The 20,199-nt window shown below is 37.2% G+C and overlaps 1 protein-coding gene across 2 annotated transcripts in view; it reads right to left on the bottom strand.

Annotated features, from left to right (window-relative positions):
• Positions 1-479: 479 nt before the first annotated feature.
• arfgef3 (ARFGEF family member 3) overlaps positions 480-20,199 on the bottom strand; it is a 159,728-nt gene continuing 140,008 nt past the window's right edge. For both annotated transcript variants that reach the window (XM_065249244.2, XM_065249251.2), the window contains exons 33-35: positions 19,716-20,055; positions 8,652-9,536; positions 480-2,993 (exon numbers count right to left, since the gene is read on the bottom strand). In XM_065249244.2, coding sequence (XP_065105316.1) covers positions 2,802-2,993; positions 8,652-9,536; positions 19,716-20,055 — 1,417 coding nt within the window. In that variant the 3' untranslated portion in view covers positions 480-2,801. The remainder of the gene's footprint in view (positions 2,994-8,651; positions 9,537-19,715; positions 20,056-20,199) is intronic.

The following is a 20,199-nucleotide window of genomic DNA, read 5'->3' as shown; positions in this document are numbered from 1 at the left end:
GCTTGATCATCAAAGTATTTTTTATCTAAGTGTTTGCAAACCTTAGTCTATAAACAGCCTGTGAGTGAAATTAAATTATGTGATTCATCATCTTAATTTTTTAAATAGCATAAAATTTGTCTGTTTCATTAACCATCAAAATGGTGCAAAATCATCTAAAATAATTGTGTTAAATATTTCGAGAAGCAAATTTAAATTACAATATTTAAATACTAATATAATTGTAATGTCTTCTTGATTCATAAATGTACGGTGTCACATGCTGCTGTAACTGTATAATGTTGCCAGCTTTCTATTGGCTGATTCAGATGTTAAGGGCGGCCATTTTAGGTTGAAATCATTGTAGTCCTCAGTTTGCAGCACTTACACTTTACTGAAAGTTGCTTTCAGCTTCTTTATAAATGTCTTCTACTCTCAGACTGGTCCTACTCCTTACTAAAAAATGTTTGACACTTAAGTCATAGCTTAAGACTATTCTTCAGAGCAGGGGCGGATCTACCGGGGTGGCACGGGGTGGCAGTTGCCACCCTAAATAAAAGCATTGCCACCCCATATGCCACCCCAGCGCGGGTATCCTAATATATATAATTTATACCCGAGTAGGCTCTTTTAACCAGAAAGGCAATGTAGTTTTTCTCTGCGTGTGTTTGGGGGTGGGAGACACATATCTGACGATGATTGGTGTGTGTGTGTCTTAGACGGGGTGGGACAACCACGTAGCTGATGGTGATTGGCTTAATTTCCATCGTTAGCCAACCAGAGGCAGCAGAGTTCATACAAGCATGCAGTCAGTCCGAGCAGAAAGTCTTTTACAGTGGAAAAAAAGTCCGCGCAGATTTGCCAACTTAGTGACTTGATCGCTAGATTAAGAAACTTTTTAGACCCCTTTAGCGACTTTATTAAAAAAGCGACTAGGACAAATCTAGCGATCTTTTCTGGCGTGGTTGGAGACGTTTGGAAACTGCGGTGAAAGGATGCATCGCCCCATCCAAGGCACTCACATGCAGCCCGGTTCTCGCGCTGCAGTCCATCCCTTCCGAGTCGCACAAACCCGCAACAACAGAGCGATGGGAAGTACAACGAGCTCAAAACAAAGGTAGCGGACGCAAACACAAAGTATAAAAAGCACAAACGTTACTTTTCCATCGTTGAGGTTAAAGGCAAGAATGATTATGAACGTGCAACTTATGCCCATGAAGAAAGAGTCTCTTCACGTCTGTAGCGAGGAATTCTGATCTAATAAAGCACCTCACATCATCACATGCTGCCAAAACAAATTCTCTTTAGTGTCTTAAAGTGGTTAAGTTGAGCATCACATCGGCAAATCAGAGTACTAAATACGGTCATATTTATAGATAAATGTTGCATCAGGATAAATAAATAAAAATTAAATTGATGTTAAATATTGCACGAGGTAGTTGCTTGGTAGTTAAAACAACTGAACTGCAGGTTTATGTAAGCAGTAAATATCTTTTAAGCAGTTCTTTCTAGCCCGTCATGTCTTGTTAGCTACTGCATCAATCAAAATATTCCATACGTGCATATGAAATCGCTCGTTATGATATAGTCTAATGTTTTTATTTGTCTTCGTTAAGGAGACAAAACTATTCAGTGTTGTGTATGTTTAGAAAGCTTGAAAGACAACTTAATGCGGCATTTTCCAGGATATTATTAAAAGAAAGGCTGATATCCATTCTTTTTACCAAAAAGAATAGAAAAATCAAATACTATGGGAGTGGAAGGTACAAATAAAACAGAAAAATATGTTGTGGAAGGGAAAAGAATAGATGAAGTAATGAAGGAAAGAAACATATGGATGGCAAAGAGCTAAAAAGAAGTGAAAAGACAGAAATCCATCATCAAGTGAGTGAAAGGATTAACGAAGAGAGTTATGAGAGAAAGAGATGTTTGCCTTTCAAATATGTTTTACATTAATATAAACTAGGCAATCCTATTTTATTTATATAACTGTCTTTATACCATTATGTTCAACCAGTCAGTGTTTTTAGATATTGATAAGCTGTATGTATTACCTTAGTATTAAGACAAAGGGTGCTACAGAGATGCTAAAGGTAGCTGCTCGGGTACTTACTTATAGGAACATTTGTTGTTGCGTTTATTAATGTTATAAAAATTTGAGGTCCAGTGTTCACAGAATATAGTATATACAGTATATAATTTCTTGAATCCACGACAACCATGCAAGGACGCTTACTTCATTGCCACCCCTTGTAGTTCTCATGCCACCCCCTTGCCACCCCATAAATAATTTTCTAGATCCGCCCCTGCTTCAGAGCATTTCTGTTTTATACATACGGGCCCTAATATTTATGTATCAGTTTTTGCCAAAGGATGCAAATATTACATGCACTTTAAATAAAGCAAATAAAATATATTGTGATATTATCAGCATAAAATAACATTTATATTCTTAAGCTTTAGATATTAAATGCACTACCAAAAGTGCATCAACATTTTATTTTGCAATGATTTTAACTTATTGAAACCTTCAGGGTAGTTTAAAGTTAAAATATACAGTATGAGAAAAACACAACCTCTGCAAAAAATAAAAAGTAAAATCAACCGATAAAGCATACTTTTATATTTGGCGTGTGTATATTCAAAGCCTGTAACATTTCAGGAATATACAAAAAAATATAGATTCTGAATATGACAGCATAAATACTGAAGAACATTCACAAAAGACATTTGTTTTACAAAGAGATCACTGTGCCTTACAATAAAACACTAGCAAAGTTAAGCCATTATGAGCTTGGCTTGAAGGGAGAAGACTGTTGTGATCACAGAATAATCTCATAAACTCGTCCCACTCGTCCGAGCCACTCTCGTACTGCCTGCCGTACCCTGAGGTCACTCACGTGACAGGTCAGCTGACTGATGCAGGGGAACACAGCTGGCTGCAGGGCAATGAACATGGGGTCTGGCAATAGCTGGATCTGATTTAGGATTGTAAGGACCATGTTGGTCCATGCCTGAGCAGGAGAAAAGTAAATAAACAGAATTTAAAAAACAAAACAACAACACTACCACCAGTTTTATGAATATACTCTTCCAAATGAACCAGACTTTCTTAATACAACAAAACTCTTCCCTGCTAAAAAAAAAAACATCAGACACCATCACAGAAATTATATTGGTTTTATTGAGAATTTTATTGGTTCTAATGGAATATTGCCCAAAACACACTACAGTATATTGGTCTTTGTTGGTCTCTAATGTTATGTATTGGTTCTATGTATTGGTTCTAATGGAATATGGCCCAAAACACACTACAGTGTAGTGGTTTTAATGGTAAAAGCTAATGGTTCCTATTGGTATTTTAATGAAAACCATTAGAATTTTCCAGGGGAGGTGGGTTAGTAACATATGTCTCTACAAATTTAACAGGTGAACTTCTCATTCCAACTGTTGAGCCGATTAATTTTGAATCACTTATTGTAAAAATAATTTTCCATGACAACAAACATATAATTATTACTAATATATATATAAACCACCATCTGCTTCATCTGATTCAATAAAGTCAATTATGAATACAATTAATTCCTTCAGGAAAAATAGTGAAATGGTGGTTCTTGGTGATTTTAACTGTAATTGGCTTCATCATTCCTCCTCGAATGACAGAAATATGATTGCAGGTGCCAATTTTACTCAGCTAATAAAAGAACCAACCAGAATTATTGGTCGCTGTTCCTCATCTCTGCTTGATTGGATATTAGTTACACATCCAGATAGAATAAGTACATCTGGCATACTGTCTGACAGCTTTAGTGACCACTCAATTGTTTTCTGTTTGTGGAAAATTAAAATACCCAAACTACCACCCAAATACATTAAAGTCAGAAAATGCAAAAACATAAATACTGAACAATTTATAAATGACCTAGCTAATATTAATTGGACTAGATTTTATCTAATTCCTTCTGTTGAGAATGCCTGGGATTTTTTCTATAGACGGTTTAATCAGACGCACGTGATACACGTCTGGATCCGAACCTTACTTCCGGTTTCGTTTTTTTTAATGGTCTGACTAGTTGCTAAACTGATGCCAAACAAATGCCTCGTCGAAAATAACACATGTTTTGGTTTCCTAGGTAATCTATGTGTTGTTTTGTTCGCTTGTTATATAAATAAACTATGTTTAAAGAACTTTGTTGTTATTTATTATTAGAGGAGTTTACCGGAAGTTACGTGCGGACCGCGACAGCGGCTTGTTTATGTTGTTACTGCTGAAACGGTCTATACTGAAGCTAACAATGTAATTAATCAACATGCTCCATTTAAAACGATTCGTGTGAAAGGTCGACATCTCCCATGGATTAGTTCTGATTTAATAAACCTTTTTAAAAAACGTGATCAAGCGTGGGAAAAATGTAAATTATCAAGAGATCCCACTGATCGGGAAGAATATCGGCAACTTAGGAACCACTGCAAAACACAAACTAGGAATGCAAGATCTAACTAAGGATGCCTTTAGTCAAAATTGGAATAAGCCTAAACAATTCTGGAAACATCTAGATCATCTCCTTAACAAATCAAAGAATGACTCTATTAATAGCGTCATTGTTAATGATAATGTTATCTCTGATCCTTCTATGATCGCCCAGGCATTTAATACACATTAGTAGTTCACAATATTCTGATTTTTTAGTTTCTTCTAGTTCATCAAATCAAACTGATGGATCCTTTTCATTTTCCAGAATTCAGCCATCTGAAGTATTTCAGGCCATCTCTGAATTAAAAAATTGTAGTGTTGGACCTGATGGGTTGGAAGCCAAATTTCTTAAACTTGGATCCAGTATATTAATATATCCATTTTCTGAGTTATACAATGTCTTTAGATATGAGTTCCATTCCTATTGTTTTGAAAACAGCAAGAGTAAGTCCAATATTTAAGGGAGGTGATAACACAGATTTAAATAATTATCGTCCAATCTCTATTATTTGTACAGTCACTTAAATATTTGAAAAGATTATTTATCAACAATTATACAAATATCTTAATCAATCAAATATATTATCTCCTTATCAATCAGGTTTTCGTTCTGGGTACTCAACTACAACGGCTTTACTCAAATTCACAAATGATGTATTTTCTTCCTGTGATAAGAACCAATGTACAGGTGCTATATTTCTTGACCTCTCCAAGGCTTTTGACTTGGTAGATCACTACTTGCTTTTGGATAAGCTTAAATCCATAGGTCTTAATAGGAAAGCTCTCTTATGGTTTAATGCTTATCTCCATAACAGACGTCAGTTTATTCAATTCAAAGATGTACAGTCTGATGAATGTATTATGGAAAAAGGTGTTCCACAGGGTTCTATCCTTGGCCCCGTTCTTTTTTCTATTTTTGTTAATGATCTCCCACAAGTGTGTAATAGTTGTCAAGTACTTTTATGTGCAGATGATACTGTTGTCTGTTTTTCTAGCTCCAACTTATCTTTACTTCAGAATAAATTACAGACAGATCTTAAATCAGTTCAAAATTGGCTTAAAAGTAATTTTTAAAAACTTAATTTGAAAAAATCATTATGTATGCTCTTTGGTACTCATCATTCACTTAAATCTGCTGACCTTAACCTGTACTTTGATAATGGTACTCCAGTGACAAAAGAGACCTTTGTCAAATATCTGGGAATTTGGCTTGATTCAGAATTAAATTTCAAACAACATATTAATTACATAATTAAACGAACGTATTCTTGTTTAATGCCTCTATACAGGTCATCAGATTGTTTTACATTTAAGGTACGAAAAAAGATAATTACCCAATTGATCTTACCAATCATTGATTACGCTGATATAATTTATCAAAGCACGTACAATGTATATCTTAAACCACTAGATGTTCTTTTTAATAATCTGTGTAGGTTCATCTTAAAGTGCCCATATAGAACTCATCATTGTCAATTATATGATCAGCTTAACTGGTTGTTGCCTGATTAAAGACGACAGTATCACTGGTTTCAATTTATTTTTAAATGCATCTATTTGAACTTACCACCATATATGAAAAGTGTTTTTGTACAATATACTTATTTTCTTCGACACTCTCAATGTTTGACATTTACTGTCCCTTTTATGTGCAAAGTAGTTGGTCGGAGGTCCTTCTGTTATAAGGCTCCTTCAGACTGGAATAATCTACCTCCATCTGTGAGATCTAACACTACTTTAGGCTCCTTTAAAACATCTTTGTTAGTCTATTTGAAAAATGATTGCAAATGCTTTTAATTTTAATCGCTCTTTGAATTATCTTGTTTTTGATTGTCAGTTTTGTAATTTGCTATGGTTGCTGAAACAACTTGTTTTGTAAATACTTAATGTAGACTTTGAAATGGCTCTGGGAAGCGATGGTGATTGTGAGCAGAATTGTCCTGTAATGTTTTATTTGTATTGTACTGAATGTATTGTTTTTGTTGTATGTTTCCGGTCCCCCTTGAAAACGAGATGTTGCATCTCAAGGGGTTTTCCATGAATAAAAATTTCCATATAAAATTACCATATATTTTCTGTAATGGTTTTTTTGTTTTTTTCAGCAGGGTCCTTTAATTGGTGCATCTGTTAATTTTCTGTGATTCTGCTAAGATAAATTGTCTTTCTGGATTGACAGAGAGCAGCTTTGCTGGATTATTGTGTGGCTGTTTTGGTTACTGCAGTTATATTCCCTCATTATTGTGAGCAGGAATCAAAACTTAGTTGTGTTATTTTTAAATGTCTGTGTTTACAAACAACTTTTCAACTGGACACGATACATTTTATTTTTAAGCAACACATGTATGACAGGTAAGGGATAATGTACAGGCAGCCGGTAATTAACGCTTCACGTCGGGTCCTGATCACACTGTCGGGGCTTATTTCGGGAAAACTACAGGCTGCCTGTACATTATCTTGCTTATTACACGGCTACCTGCAACATAAGGAAAAAACTAGACATGAATATGAACATTTTATTGGCATATTTGTTTAAAATTAACATTTTTATCCTTCCGCGAAACTTTGCACATATGCATAAAATGATCGTAATAAATCCTCTGCTTCATACTTGTCTGTCTCCATTTTCATCAGCTTCGTAGCTGTCATACTCTATTTTGTCAAGTTCAGTCTTAGAAAGCTCTCTGTGTCTTGTTGTTGTTTGTTCTTTGTAGTTCAATTTTCGTTTTTTCGTCTTAATCGGGGAGCCATTTGAATCGTCCAAATCTATCGACTGTTTAAATGTTTTGTTTTTTCCGTACATGTTAAAATTAATGTCGCAATTTTTTTATTGTTAATTGTGATTGTCTAGTGTTTGTCACAAGATAGCGCCAAACGGTAATCTTTGTTGGTGCGGAGGGATTTTAAACATACAAGTAGTACCGGCTTTGCGTTATTACTTTGGAGCGGTTATTATTTGAAAAGAACGAACCTGCAAATGTCTCAACTGACCAATCAGAATCAAGCATTCCAGAGAGCCGTGTAATAACTTAAAATAAAGCACTTGAATTATAATATTCAAATCAATTACATGACATGATTTATTAATTTTGTGTAAATGCAGCTCATACCTTGGAAATGGTATCACAGAAAATTTGAGTGTTTTTGAAACCTCGGTATATCTTGAAACCGGTTACCATGCCTACTGCAGAGAAGAGTAATTAGGAGAAATTGAATAGGTGCGCTTTGGTTTTTAATGGCGTTGACATTCTCACCAGAATTTGTCATCAAAGAGCTATCAGTAATGTTCATGGTTATAAAAGCAATAAGATAGCCTGTCCGTTGGGTTGGATTGATTTCACACGTATACCGAACCGCTCCAGATTTAGTTTGCAATCAGGCCGGTTGTTTTGATGCGAATTCAGGTATGATTGCCGTGTTCACATGCCTTGTGCCATTCACATTCAGCATCTAGAGCATTTGATTGGACAGGAAATTTGACGAAAAGGCTGTTTTCAGCACGCCTTTTATCCATGTTTTGAATGCTTTTTTGGGTCTGTACTGTATGTGAATTTTGTCAGCAATTAGACCATACCCGTTTATATATTCTTAGGCGTATTTATATTGAAAGGAAAAAATAATGAATTTTGATTTCAAGGGACTTTAAAAATATCATTTATAAATGAGTGACAACCAAATAATAAAGTAGAAATAGCCAATATGATTACAGAGCAGATGTGTACTCCTTTTCTGTTTAAAAAGCATCTAAGAAAAGGGTGGCTATTTTTAAGATGATGAAAAATAACATTGTTTTCGATGGCTCAATAACAACAGCTCCTATAGTAAAATGTGTGTTATCCTGTAGTTTTGATGAATTACTATTATTCCAAAATGTTGAAAAATATTAAGAATAAGTGTTTCTAAACTTTTGAATGGTAGTTAAAAAAATAAAGGAAAATGCCAGTGGTAGCCTGCGCAAAACCTCGCTAAATAATGTTAGGGTACTCTGTATTGTTATTGTATTGCTACAATATATGTTTTTGCTTTGTGGTTGCTTGGGTGTTCTGGATGGGGTGGTATTGCTCTCAGGTTTGTGGGTCACGAGAGAGGAACCTTGCATGAAACTAGCCCTATCTCACAATAGTAAAATGTCTTGTGTGGTGTATTCCTTTTACAGTGTGTTACTCACACTATATTCCAAGTCTTCCTATAGGCCTACCTGTATCTGTGCCTCTGAATCTCTGAGTGAGATGTTGTGGGAACTGGTTGTGGACCCAGAGCGAGGTCTTTTCTCCTGCCGCAGCAGCTCAGGCCCTGCGCTAAAGGAGTGACGCATCGGTCCCTGCTCCATCAACTGCTGGGGCCTCAGAGGCCCTGGGGAGTCTGGGCCCCGCAGGGTCACCGTCTCAGCTCTTTTTTCTCCCAAATTCACCTCTTTGCCAAATGTGGCATGGCTGTGCTGCTGCTTGCGTTTCTTGTACTCTATCATTAGTTTGGTGATGGTCTTGTCAGTGGCGATGGTATACAACTTATTTCCGGCACTTTCCCACCATTCCTTCCTACGTCCTGTTTCCCTTCTTTCCCCTCTTAGCTGGGGGACACTTGCACCCAGCCCACTAGAGGTATGTACCTCCTCAGAAGGAGTCTCATCCAGATGGAGGCGAAATCTGTCTTCTGAGGGTGTGCCATGGCCTGAAAGGCCCCCGGTAGAGGGTGTGGAGGTCTCAGAATTAAAAAGGGGCAAGAAGAAAAGTGGGTCGACCCTGTGGGTAGGCTGCTCTCCGATGGTGCTCTCCAAGTCCAAGTGCATCTGGATGTAGTTGTTGCACAGGTCCATGCAGAGCTTGTGCAGGCGTTTAACAAGCCAGGCCCAGTCCACGCTGCTGATGGGTTGCGTGCTGAGAGATGGGATCGGGGTGTGCCACGTGCGTTTCTCACGTGCACGTGGGGGACTCACCTGTGCCATCTCCTCAAAGATATCTTCATCCTCAGAGGAACACTGCTGTGAAGAGTCAGAGCCACCCTCCTCTTCTTCACCCAGGATCTTCTTTACCTGCTCTACGGTGATGTTTTCTTGGTTGGTCAGCATGGCACACAGCAAAGCCTGAATATGCGGAAAAGCATAAAAAAATTCTTAGTCTCTGTCAAATACGTTATAAACTAACAGTTGTTAACACAATGTTTCAGGTTAACTAAAACTTGTATAAATAGTGTATTTGCATACAGTTGATTACCAAAAGACTATTTGAGAACACATTTATTTGTAGGGGTGGAGTTTGCGCCATGTTAACACTGCTACATTATATATCACATCCCTCTCTGGCTTCCTCATGAATATATCAGGTAGGTTTATTATCAGTTCCTCTCTGCATGTAACTTAATACCTAACGATAAACATAACCATATCTAACAAATTAGTTACATAGGAGAAATACATATTTTTATGCATGTTGCTCTACCAACACAAGATACATACTATGTTCCTTAAGTGGAATTAAAGTCAAATATTTTAGATTGGTAATAATAAAAAATAGCTGCAAGCTGAAATTGTGGAGTCAAGCCCAACACATCACAGATGGATAATCCCCAGGGAATGATTATGAACCCCATGTCTCTATGATGTTCCGATGCAGAGATACAGTTCTTGCTAAACAGTATTCTCATTGGTTGCTACTGTAGGGAGTGGTTTGGCATTCAACAATGATTATATCTCAAGCCACAAGTAAAACAAACTCACCCAAGTCTCCCCTACGACTTTCTGTTTAAGAGAGATAGGTTTTTTCAAAATGTTTGCTAGGGTATGTTTGCTAAGGTACTCTGTTTGGTTGCTAAGGAGTAACAGAACAGATCCGCACACCGAGGAGCTCCCATTTACATGATTTATTAAGTGACGTTTCGGGTCTTCACTTAATAACTTAAACAACGTCACTTAATAAATCATGTAAATGAGAGCTCCTCATTGTGCGGATCTGTTCTTTGTTACTTGTACTATATATTCGATACTGTACCCATAGATGTGTGTGATTAAACTGTTATTCTTGCTGGTTGCAAGGAAGTGAAATGGCATCCATCAATGAATATGCTCAAAGCCAGGAGTAAAATAAGACCTTTCCTGTGCCTCTACACAGAGATATAAGTATTGCTAAACATTGCTAGGGTACTCTGTTTGTTTGCTAAGGAGTGAATTGAAATCCGACAATAATTATACTCCAAGCAACAAGTAAAACAATCCACCCCTGTGTCTCTACGATGTTATGACGCAGAGATATAGGAGTTGCTAACAGTGTTTAGCAAGTTACTTCCAAAGTGTAATACATTATATATTACAAATTACTGTCATTTGAAAGTAATTAGTTAGATTACAATATTACTGTCTCTGAACTGTAATGAGTTACACTACTTTTGCGTTACTTTTGAGTTACTTTCATCAAAATAACAGAAGTATGACTGGGCATTATAAAATTTCAAAATGTCGTTTATTGCCGCTTATAAATCTAGAAGTTATGTGTTGGCCCTCGGGCTTTGAATAGGCACAGTAAACTTATGGCAAAATACAATAACAATCACTGTCAGAATCATAAACATACAGAAGACAAATGATCTGGTAAAAGTCTGGTAAATTATGGTACACATACCAAACACAATAGAGCTAGAGCCCACTATAATGCAACCTATAGACTAATAACATGGACGCAACCTCTTTTAATTTCTATTCCTTAATTCACTTTTAATTCAGATTCACAGGACAAACCTGGCATGCACTGCGTTGACACAACTTATCAAAAAGGGCTATTGGAGGATTAGGCCTTAAGGAATATAGCTCATTTCAGTACAATATAAGGATTACATGTAGACTAACATATAATTGCTCAATAAAACACAGACAAACAAAGGAACACTGCTTTTTGCCAAACAATGCAAATAGGCTACCATACAAAGGCTGGTAAAACTTTAAACAGTAACAGTGTTTCCCACAGGATTTTGAGATACTGTGGCGGCGATGACGTCACACGCTGATTAGCATATATGTGACGTCATTGCGTCGTGTTTTACTCTTTGATCCGTCACATTATATTGCATTTTAACAGAACTAGGATGCTATTTTTACATAGTTTCTGTTCTGTTGTCTATAAAATAGTGACTAAACAGGACCCAGTGACGACCCACGACTCAGTAACTCTTTGTTTAATCCAATCAGCTCTTTCTTAAACTGCTGCTAAAGCCCGACATTATCTGAAAAATCATCATACGTTTACATTGAGGCTGTACTGGTGTTGCTCTTCTCATCAGTGTTGTTGTGTTATGAGCGCTTTTTTATTTTAAATACGAATAGTATTTTATTGTATAGCTCAGACAATTTGTTGCAAATTCAGAAATATGAGAGAATACACAGTTGCTGTTACTACAGAACACGTGCATGGGCATGCCGCATAATAGGTAGGGAGAGAGCTCGGACACAGACTCACATCAGAACGGGTATATGTGGGAAACACTATGCTAACCTTTTGTTAAGTCACTCTCATGATGAACTAAATTAGCCACCGACTTCTCTGTCAGTAACATCCGTGACTGTTGACGTTTACGCGAAAAAGAGAAAGTACACGGAGGAACACAGAGTTAAATACTTTTCACTGTTATGTGAGAGAGGCGTGCAGGCTCAGCAAAGAGAGGGGAGGGGGCCGGGGGCACGCGCTGTTGCGCTGCACACAACGAGAGAGGGAGGATGGAGGCGCGCTGAGCGCTCGCTGCAATGAATTAAGCCGTTTTAAATAGTAAAATTAAAATGTAAATGGGAATCATGAAAAATCTATTTGTTCTTTTTTTGTTCTTATATCTTTTTGCCAGTGTTGATTCTGTGATTCTGCGGCCCGCCACAGATAAATGAATATATGGGAAACACTGCAGTAATGTTTAAATGTACTAAATTATATATATATATATATATATATATATATATATATATATATATATATATATATATATATATATATATATATATATATATATATATATATATATTATATAACCATGTTTAAGTCTACATTAATGTTATGTTGTAGTTTAGGTTGCTGTTTGTAATAAAAGTGTAGATAGCATAGAAATAGCCTAGCAATCTATTATCTATATCAGGGGTGTCAAACTCAATTTCATCCTGGCCCGGGCCACATCAGCATTAAGGTTGCTCTCAAAGGGCCGGTTGTATTTGTAAGAATATATGAATCAACCCTTTTATTACTGTACATTGCACAATTTTCACTGCATTTGATTACTATTGGTTTTGTTAATAACTCAATTAATACCTAGCTTTGAAAGTAGAAGCCCAGGCCATGACAAAATGTATTTAAGTCTACAACTATTCTACAGATTATTTTAAAAGTAAATGTGGTAACAAAAACACACGTTGTATATGAGCACACTCAAAATTTTCTGTTATCCTTCATTGTGTATGTAATAAAATTAGAGGCATTTTAAGAAACTTATAAAGAGTTTTACAATCCCCACCACAATATGCATTTATTAGACACAGATACTCTCACTGTCGTCATTTCATGCACTCTTTGCAAAAAATCTGTGATTTTTTTACCTGGCTTTGAGTGTCTGACTGATTGACTGACATCTCATGAGTTAAGTGTTGTACAGATCAGTAGTTTGTGTATTTAGCGGAAATAGACGCGTTGTAAGCCCAGATGGACATCGCAAAACATTTCTGTAAACGAGACGAAAAACATAACTTCGCTGAATAGGATTTGGTCTTTCGACCTTTTACCACCCTGTATATGTTTTGATGATCAAGGGCACGCGAGAGAGAAAGAAAGAGCAGATACTGTACGTTTATATCCAAAGGCTGCAGCCTGCGGAGGTCACATATGCAGCGTCATCAAGCCTGGTTTATTTAAGTTAACTAACCATTACATTCGCACGTCATACACATATTACAACTATTTACTATAAACGAAGAACAATATTAAACTGTTAATATTCTGAAACAAGACAGTCTTGATGGCGTATGCAGCCTGGAAATGCGATCTCGGACACTGCAGCCTTCGCATTAAGACACTCTAGTAGTGCACGCGTGCGGGGCACTGCTCGTTCTCTCTCCTGCAATCATCAACATTATCACTATAGTTACATTACAAAAAGACTTTGGCGGGACAAAAATTAGTTTTGGTGGCTGCTAAAAAATCTATGTAGGAAATAACCTGCAAAAAATAAAACTTATAATAACAATAAAATTATCTGTAAACTCTTGCGGGCCACATAATTAACATAATTTGTAAGCTCTCGCGGGCAAGATGAAATGAGGGGGCGGGCCGGATTTGCATGATATTAGATCTAAGTTTGCACAGTAGTTTAAAAGTTACAATGAAACTGAAATATAAACATTTTAATTTGTTTTGGCATATTGTGGTATTTTTACAAATTATTCATCTGAGGGCTTCATTATGGTTTTAAAACATAATCATAATCAAAAACACAAATCTCCTCCCCTCCTCAAAACGATCTCTCTTTACTTCGGGTTATATGGTATGGCAGGTGAATGGGGTCCAGGAAAAGATTGCAGCGATTAGGAAACATAAACCAGTTTCAAATGATCCAATCAGTTCTCAATGGATGAATTCAAGCTTAAGGTTCAGAAGCCGTTTCACTCAGGAATATATGTCACCACGGGGAGACAATCACTACTTCCGTTTGATGTCGACTTTAAGCAAAATAAAAAAATTCATATCTCGAGGCCATTAGGTGGCGCTATGATGAAACCGTGGGTGCATGCATCCTCAGGTCATGATTGTGATTACATCTAGCTAGTTTCATGAAGATACGCCAATATATGTGACCCTGGACCACAAAACCAAGGGTCAATTATTTGAAAGGGTCAATTATTTGAAATTGAGATTTATACATAATCCGAAAAGTTAATAAATAACATTTATTTAAGTGCGACTTATGACTGGTTTTGTGGTCCATCACTAAAACCCCAAAAATTTTACTTTCATATTTTTGAAATTTTTAGCAATTTTCAATGAAAATGTTGACATTGCAGCATTAGCATATAGTACAGAAGTGTATGTAATGTACTTCCTACGGTGGTTTAGAGTCGATCGGAATAGCGCTTGCGAAGAAATTTGTGATTGTTTTTCAGGGCTATTTCACAGCACCGGACTAACCTTATGGCGAAACCTGGCACATTTGGTTTTGTTGGCAATGATTCAGGACTCCACCTAAACAAGTCCCATTTGTATGAAAATTGGTTGAAAAGTGGCATACAACAAAGGATTGGCAAATCGGCATATATTCCATACATTTTTTCCACGAGTATCTTTACATGGTACATATTGAGTTTTGCACAAATCGGACACAAGCTCTAGGGGTTCGAAAAAGTAGTTTTTTTAATAATTCAAAATGCTGAAAACATTTTCATTACGGAAAATGATGTCATACGATGCAATCAAATCGTTTTGAGAATTTTGTTTCTATGACTTACACCACAGAAGTTATAAGCAAAAATGTTATTGAATATTTTGGACTATTGGTGGCACATGTGGGTTTGAGATACACCATTTGGACTGTCATCTAACTGTGTGTAAAGTTTCATAACTTTCCTACGTACGTTTCTATGGGCTGCCATATACACAATGGCGGAAGAAGAAGAAATGGCTGAAGAAGAAGAAAACTACCAATTTCAATACCGGTCTTCGTCCATTCTGGGCTTGAACCTTAAAGCTCTACTGTGTACTTTATTGAGTTAATTCTTAACAAAAACCCATGTTTTCTTTCAAAAGTATGTGCTCATTCATGTGTAATTACTTCCCACCCATTAATGAAAGTATTCTCGTAAGTGTAGAATCTGCTATTTAAAATGCATACCGTCGAAGCGCTCTCTGGCTGAATCCATGTTGTGCCTCCATCTTTGAAATACATTCGCCGACGAGGGACATTCCTGAAATTCAAGCTCCGCCTTTCGCGCTTTCACTCTACACTCATGCTGGCCGATAGCTGAAGCCTCCGGAGGTTGCATGTGTAGGCGGTATACGTCATCAAGACAGTCTTATTTCAGAATATTAACAATTATAAAGCTGACAATTATTTTTAGTTAATTGTAAATTGATGTAATATGCGTATGACTTGCGAATGTAATGCTCAGTTGATTTAAATAAACCAGGCTTGATGACGTATCGTATCCAGCCTGTGACCTGCGTAGCTGAATCCTTCGGATTTTACATCAACCGCACACCGTGATGAACCTGCGATCTAATGCTTTGATTTGAAAGCCTGTTGAAGACATATTCTCGAGGACATTAAAACAAATCGCCAAGGAAGCGAAACGGGGATTTTAAACGACAACGCGACAGGAAAAACATCAAGACCAAAGTCACTATTGGAGTTAGTTTTCCAAGAGGGGGCTCAAGGGACACTGAAGTTGCACTTTCTATATTCTCCACAGGTAATTCAGCATATTCGTTTACATCTATACAGTCCATGTTGTAAACTTGAAGTTTTATAGTTCCTTGGCTAACTTTAGCATGATTTATGCATAACACTTGTTAGTGTAAACATGCATGTGGTTTAATGTGTTCAAACAGACACACGCCGTCTCTCCGCCCATTTATGTAATCTGAGGTACTGAGATAAATGTTTTTCATCTTTTCTGACCTCTAGCACAAACACACGGTGACAGCGCTATTTTTAGCCTTTCATTGATAAAAGCGTCTGATCTGCGCGTCTTTCGTTTCATTTTACAAGCGTGTGAAAGTTGCGCGATCTTTTTTCACCAATATGAGAGAAAGCTCTTACATATACACGGACATGTAACGTTTACTTAAAACATAAGCATTGTACTCTGACATAATGTCTGACATAATACTCTGATAAAAGCGTCTGATCTGCGCGTCTTTCGTTTCATTTTACAAGCGTGTGAAAGTTGCGTGATCTTTTTTCACCAATATGAGAGAAAGCTCTTACATATACACGGACATGTAACGTTTACTTAAAACATAAGCATTGTACTCTGACATAATGTCTGACATAATACTCTGATAAAAGCGTCTGATCTGCGCGTCTTTCGTTTCATTTTACAAGCGTGTGAAAGTTGCGTGATCTTTTTTCACCAATATGAGAGAAAGCTCTTACATATACACGGACATGTAACGTTTACTTAAAACATAAGCATTGTACTTTGACATAATATTAATTCGCGTCCATTTAAACCCGTCATGGTTGCTTTTTGTATGTGATTTTAAGCGGACATATCATGACAATTAGACTTTTTTCATGTTAAACATAAATCGGTGTGCTTTGATGGATCACAGGCAAAGGACATTGCAAATTGTTCATTTTTTTCTCATTGCTTTTGCTTTGTAGCTACTGGAAGCCATGTTAACCTTGGCATGACACGGCCGGGCCACCGTACGAGTTAAAACGCGTTCCGAATGGGGGGGCTAGAAAGTATTATTCAGTTGCTTGTCATATAGACTTTCACCGCTAGATGGGAGTAGATCTTACACAGTGGAGCTTTAATAGTAGTAATAGTGGTAGTAGTAGTGGTAGTATTAGTAGGAAGGATGACCCATTTTAGGAAAACCAATCCCTTAGAACAGGGATCTACAGTATAGCACACTAAAGCCCTTTTCACACAGAGATTCCGTAAAATACACGGGACAGGCATCCTGGATTTTTCCGGAATACAACCCCAAAACAGAAAAAGTTGGGACACTGTAGAAATTGTGAGTAAAAAAGGAATGGAATAATTTACAAATCTCATAAACTTATATTTTATTTACAATAGAATATAGATAACATATCAAATGTTGAAAGTAAGATATTTTGAAATGTCATGCCAAATATTGGCTCATTTTGGATTTCATGAGAGCTACACATTCCAAAAAAAGTTGGGACAGGTAGCAATAAGAGGCCAGAAAAGTTAAATGTGCATATAAAGGAACAGCTGGAGGAGGACCAATGTTTAGGAATGGGAATGTTGTCCTATTCTTGTCTAATACAGACTTCTAGTTGCTCAACTGTCTTAGGTCTTCTTTGTCGCATCTTTCGCTTTATGATGCACCAAATCTTTTCTTTGGGTGAAAGATCTGGACTGCAGGCTGGCCATTTCAGTACTCAGATCCTTCTTCTATGCAGTCTTGATGTTGTAATTGATGCACTATGTGGTCTGGCATTGTCATGTTGGAAAATGCAAGGTCTTCCCTGAAAGAGACGACGTCTGAATGGGATCATATGTATCTAGAACTTGGATAAACCTTTCAGCATTGATGGTGCCTTTCCAGATGTGTAAGCTGACCATGCCACATGCACTCATGCAACCCCAAACCATCAGAGATGCAGGTTTCTAAAATGAGCGCTAATAACAACTTGGGTTGTCATTGTCCTCTTTAGTCCGGATGAAATGGCATCCCAGTTTTTCAAAAAGAACTTCAAATTTTGATTCGTTGGACCACAGAACAGTTTTCCACTTTGCCAAAGTCCATTTTAAATGAGCCTTGCCCAGGGAAAACGCCTGTGCTTCTGGATCATGTTTAGATATGGCTTCTTTTTTGACCTATGTAGTTTTAGCTGGCAACAGCGAATGACACGGTGAATTGTGTTCACTGACAATGTGTTCTGGAAGTATTCCAGAGCCCATGTTGTGATTTCCATTACAGTAGCATTCCTGTATGTGATGCAGTGCAATCTAAGAGCCCGAAGATCACAGGCATCCGGTATGGTTTTCCGGTCTTGACCCTTAAGCACAGAGATTGTTCCAGATTCTCTGAATCTTTAAATGATATTATGCACTGTAGATGATGATAACTTCAATCTCATTGCATTTTTTCTCTGAGAAGCTCAGAAAACTATTTTTCGCTGCAGCATTGTGGGAATTGGTGATTCTCTGCCCATCTTGACCTCTGAGAGACACTGCCATTCTGAGAGGCTCTTTTTATACCCAATCATGTTGCCAATTGACCTAATAAGTTGCAAATTGGTCTTTCAACTGTTCCTTATATGTACATTAAAATTTTCTGGCCTCTTATTGCTACCTGTCCCAACTTTTTTTGGAATGTGTAGCTCTCATGAGATCCAAAATGTGCCAATATTTGGCAAAATATCTTACTTTCAACATTTGATATGTTATTTATATTCTACTGTGAATAAAATATAAGCTTATGAGATTTGTAAATTATTCCATTCCTTTTTTACTCACAATTTCTACAGTGTCCCAACTTTTTCTGTTTTGGGGTTGTAGTTAGAGTTTTTGTTCATTCACACTGCCAAGATTACACGGCATCTGATGGTCCCGGAAAGACACGTGACCTGTTGAAAGTCCCGCCCTCTCTTCTACGCAGCGTCTAAAGTTTGCAAAGTATTTATTATTCCTCTCTCCAGAAACAACTCGCGTGCATTTTTGTTTATAATAAGACTACAAAGAAGCGCGTGAACGCACAGTTCTATGCTGGTGAATGATCTCAGCTTCTGAGTGGATATTTGACGAGCTCCCTGATCTCTGCTTTAATACAGTTTTCAGACATTTCTCATCGTGATTGTTTTTATGCATTTAAAACCCGCATTATAAGCAGCTGAAGGATATATCTTGTTGGGATGACCCGGGTATTTTCGTTTATTATAGCTCAAATGAGAATGTGACGCGATATTCTTTTATGCTGCTGAATGTTCTCTGTTTCAATGTAGTAAATGACAAGCTAACTTACCTGATTCTGCTTCAGTCCAGTTTGCTGACATTTCTTGTCGTGAATGTTGCTAATTCCTTATTTTAAGAGAACCAACTTCATGTTGCCATTGTTTATGCGTCTCATTTATCATTTCCTGATAACTGCTTCAATCTAGTTTGCAACATTTCCCGTGGTGAATGTTTATATGCATGTTATCTCACGTTGTAAGGAGCTGAACCATAACTTTTGTTGTACGACATGCCCATTACGGCATTCTTGCGGCTTCTTGTTCACACAGAGGGTTATCCGAGTATCTGACTAGGTCCTCTTTCCGGCAACGATCCCAGAAGATTAACGGGACGAGTTTTTGTTCACACAGACGCTTGTCTGGCAATTTTACGGGTATTTTCTGGGACCAAAGGTCTGTGTGAGTGGGGTTAAAGTCAGACCAGTCTAAAGGTCTGACCCAGCGTTGGTTGTTTTAGTTTTAAAGCTCTAATATTCTAGTACAACTTAAATATAGATATTTCCTAACATTCAACCATGATTTTGTTCAATTAAAATATGATTTCACAGAATTATCAAATGCATGTGGGAGATAACTAGAAAGACAGAAAATTTACCTGAAAATAGATATTGAAGCTCATAGCAGACTGGCGGTATAAGTTAGCAGCTCCACACACTCCTGACACTTTCATGAGCAGATACTTGAGGCCTGGACGAGTGTCAAACTCCCGTGCTGTTCGGTAGGAATCAAGCAGCAGGTCAAAGATGATGGCCAGGTTTTGCATTGAGATGTATCGAAGAAAACCGTCTGGTTTTGGCTCCAACATTGGTGTGGCTCTGCCCTGACCATCAGAGCTCCCAGAACCTTTCACAAACTCCTCTAAGAGGACATCATAGAGGTTCTGCAGCAGTACTTGGTGGGAGAGCAAACTTACCACAAGAGTCCTGAAGGGAATCCTACATAGAACATAAAAGATTCATTAGAACTAGCATATTTTTCATGTGTGACAGGAATATCAAAAACAGAGGTGGATAAAAATGCTGTAAAAGTTTTTTGTTCATGCATGAAACATCCTACTACGTGACAGATATTAAAGAAGG

This window comes from Paramisgurnus dabryanus, chromosome 20, assembly GCF_030506205.2.
Source record: "Paramisgurnus dabryanus chromosome 20, PD_genome_1.1, whole genome shotgun sequence".
NCBI lineage: Eukaryota > Metazoa > Chordata > Actinopteri > Cypriniformes > Cobitidae > Paramisgurnus > Paramisgurnus dabryanus.
Note: the sequence above shows the minus strand (reverse complement) of the source record. Positions and strands in the feature narration are given on the sequence as shown.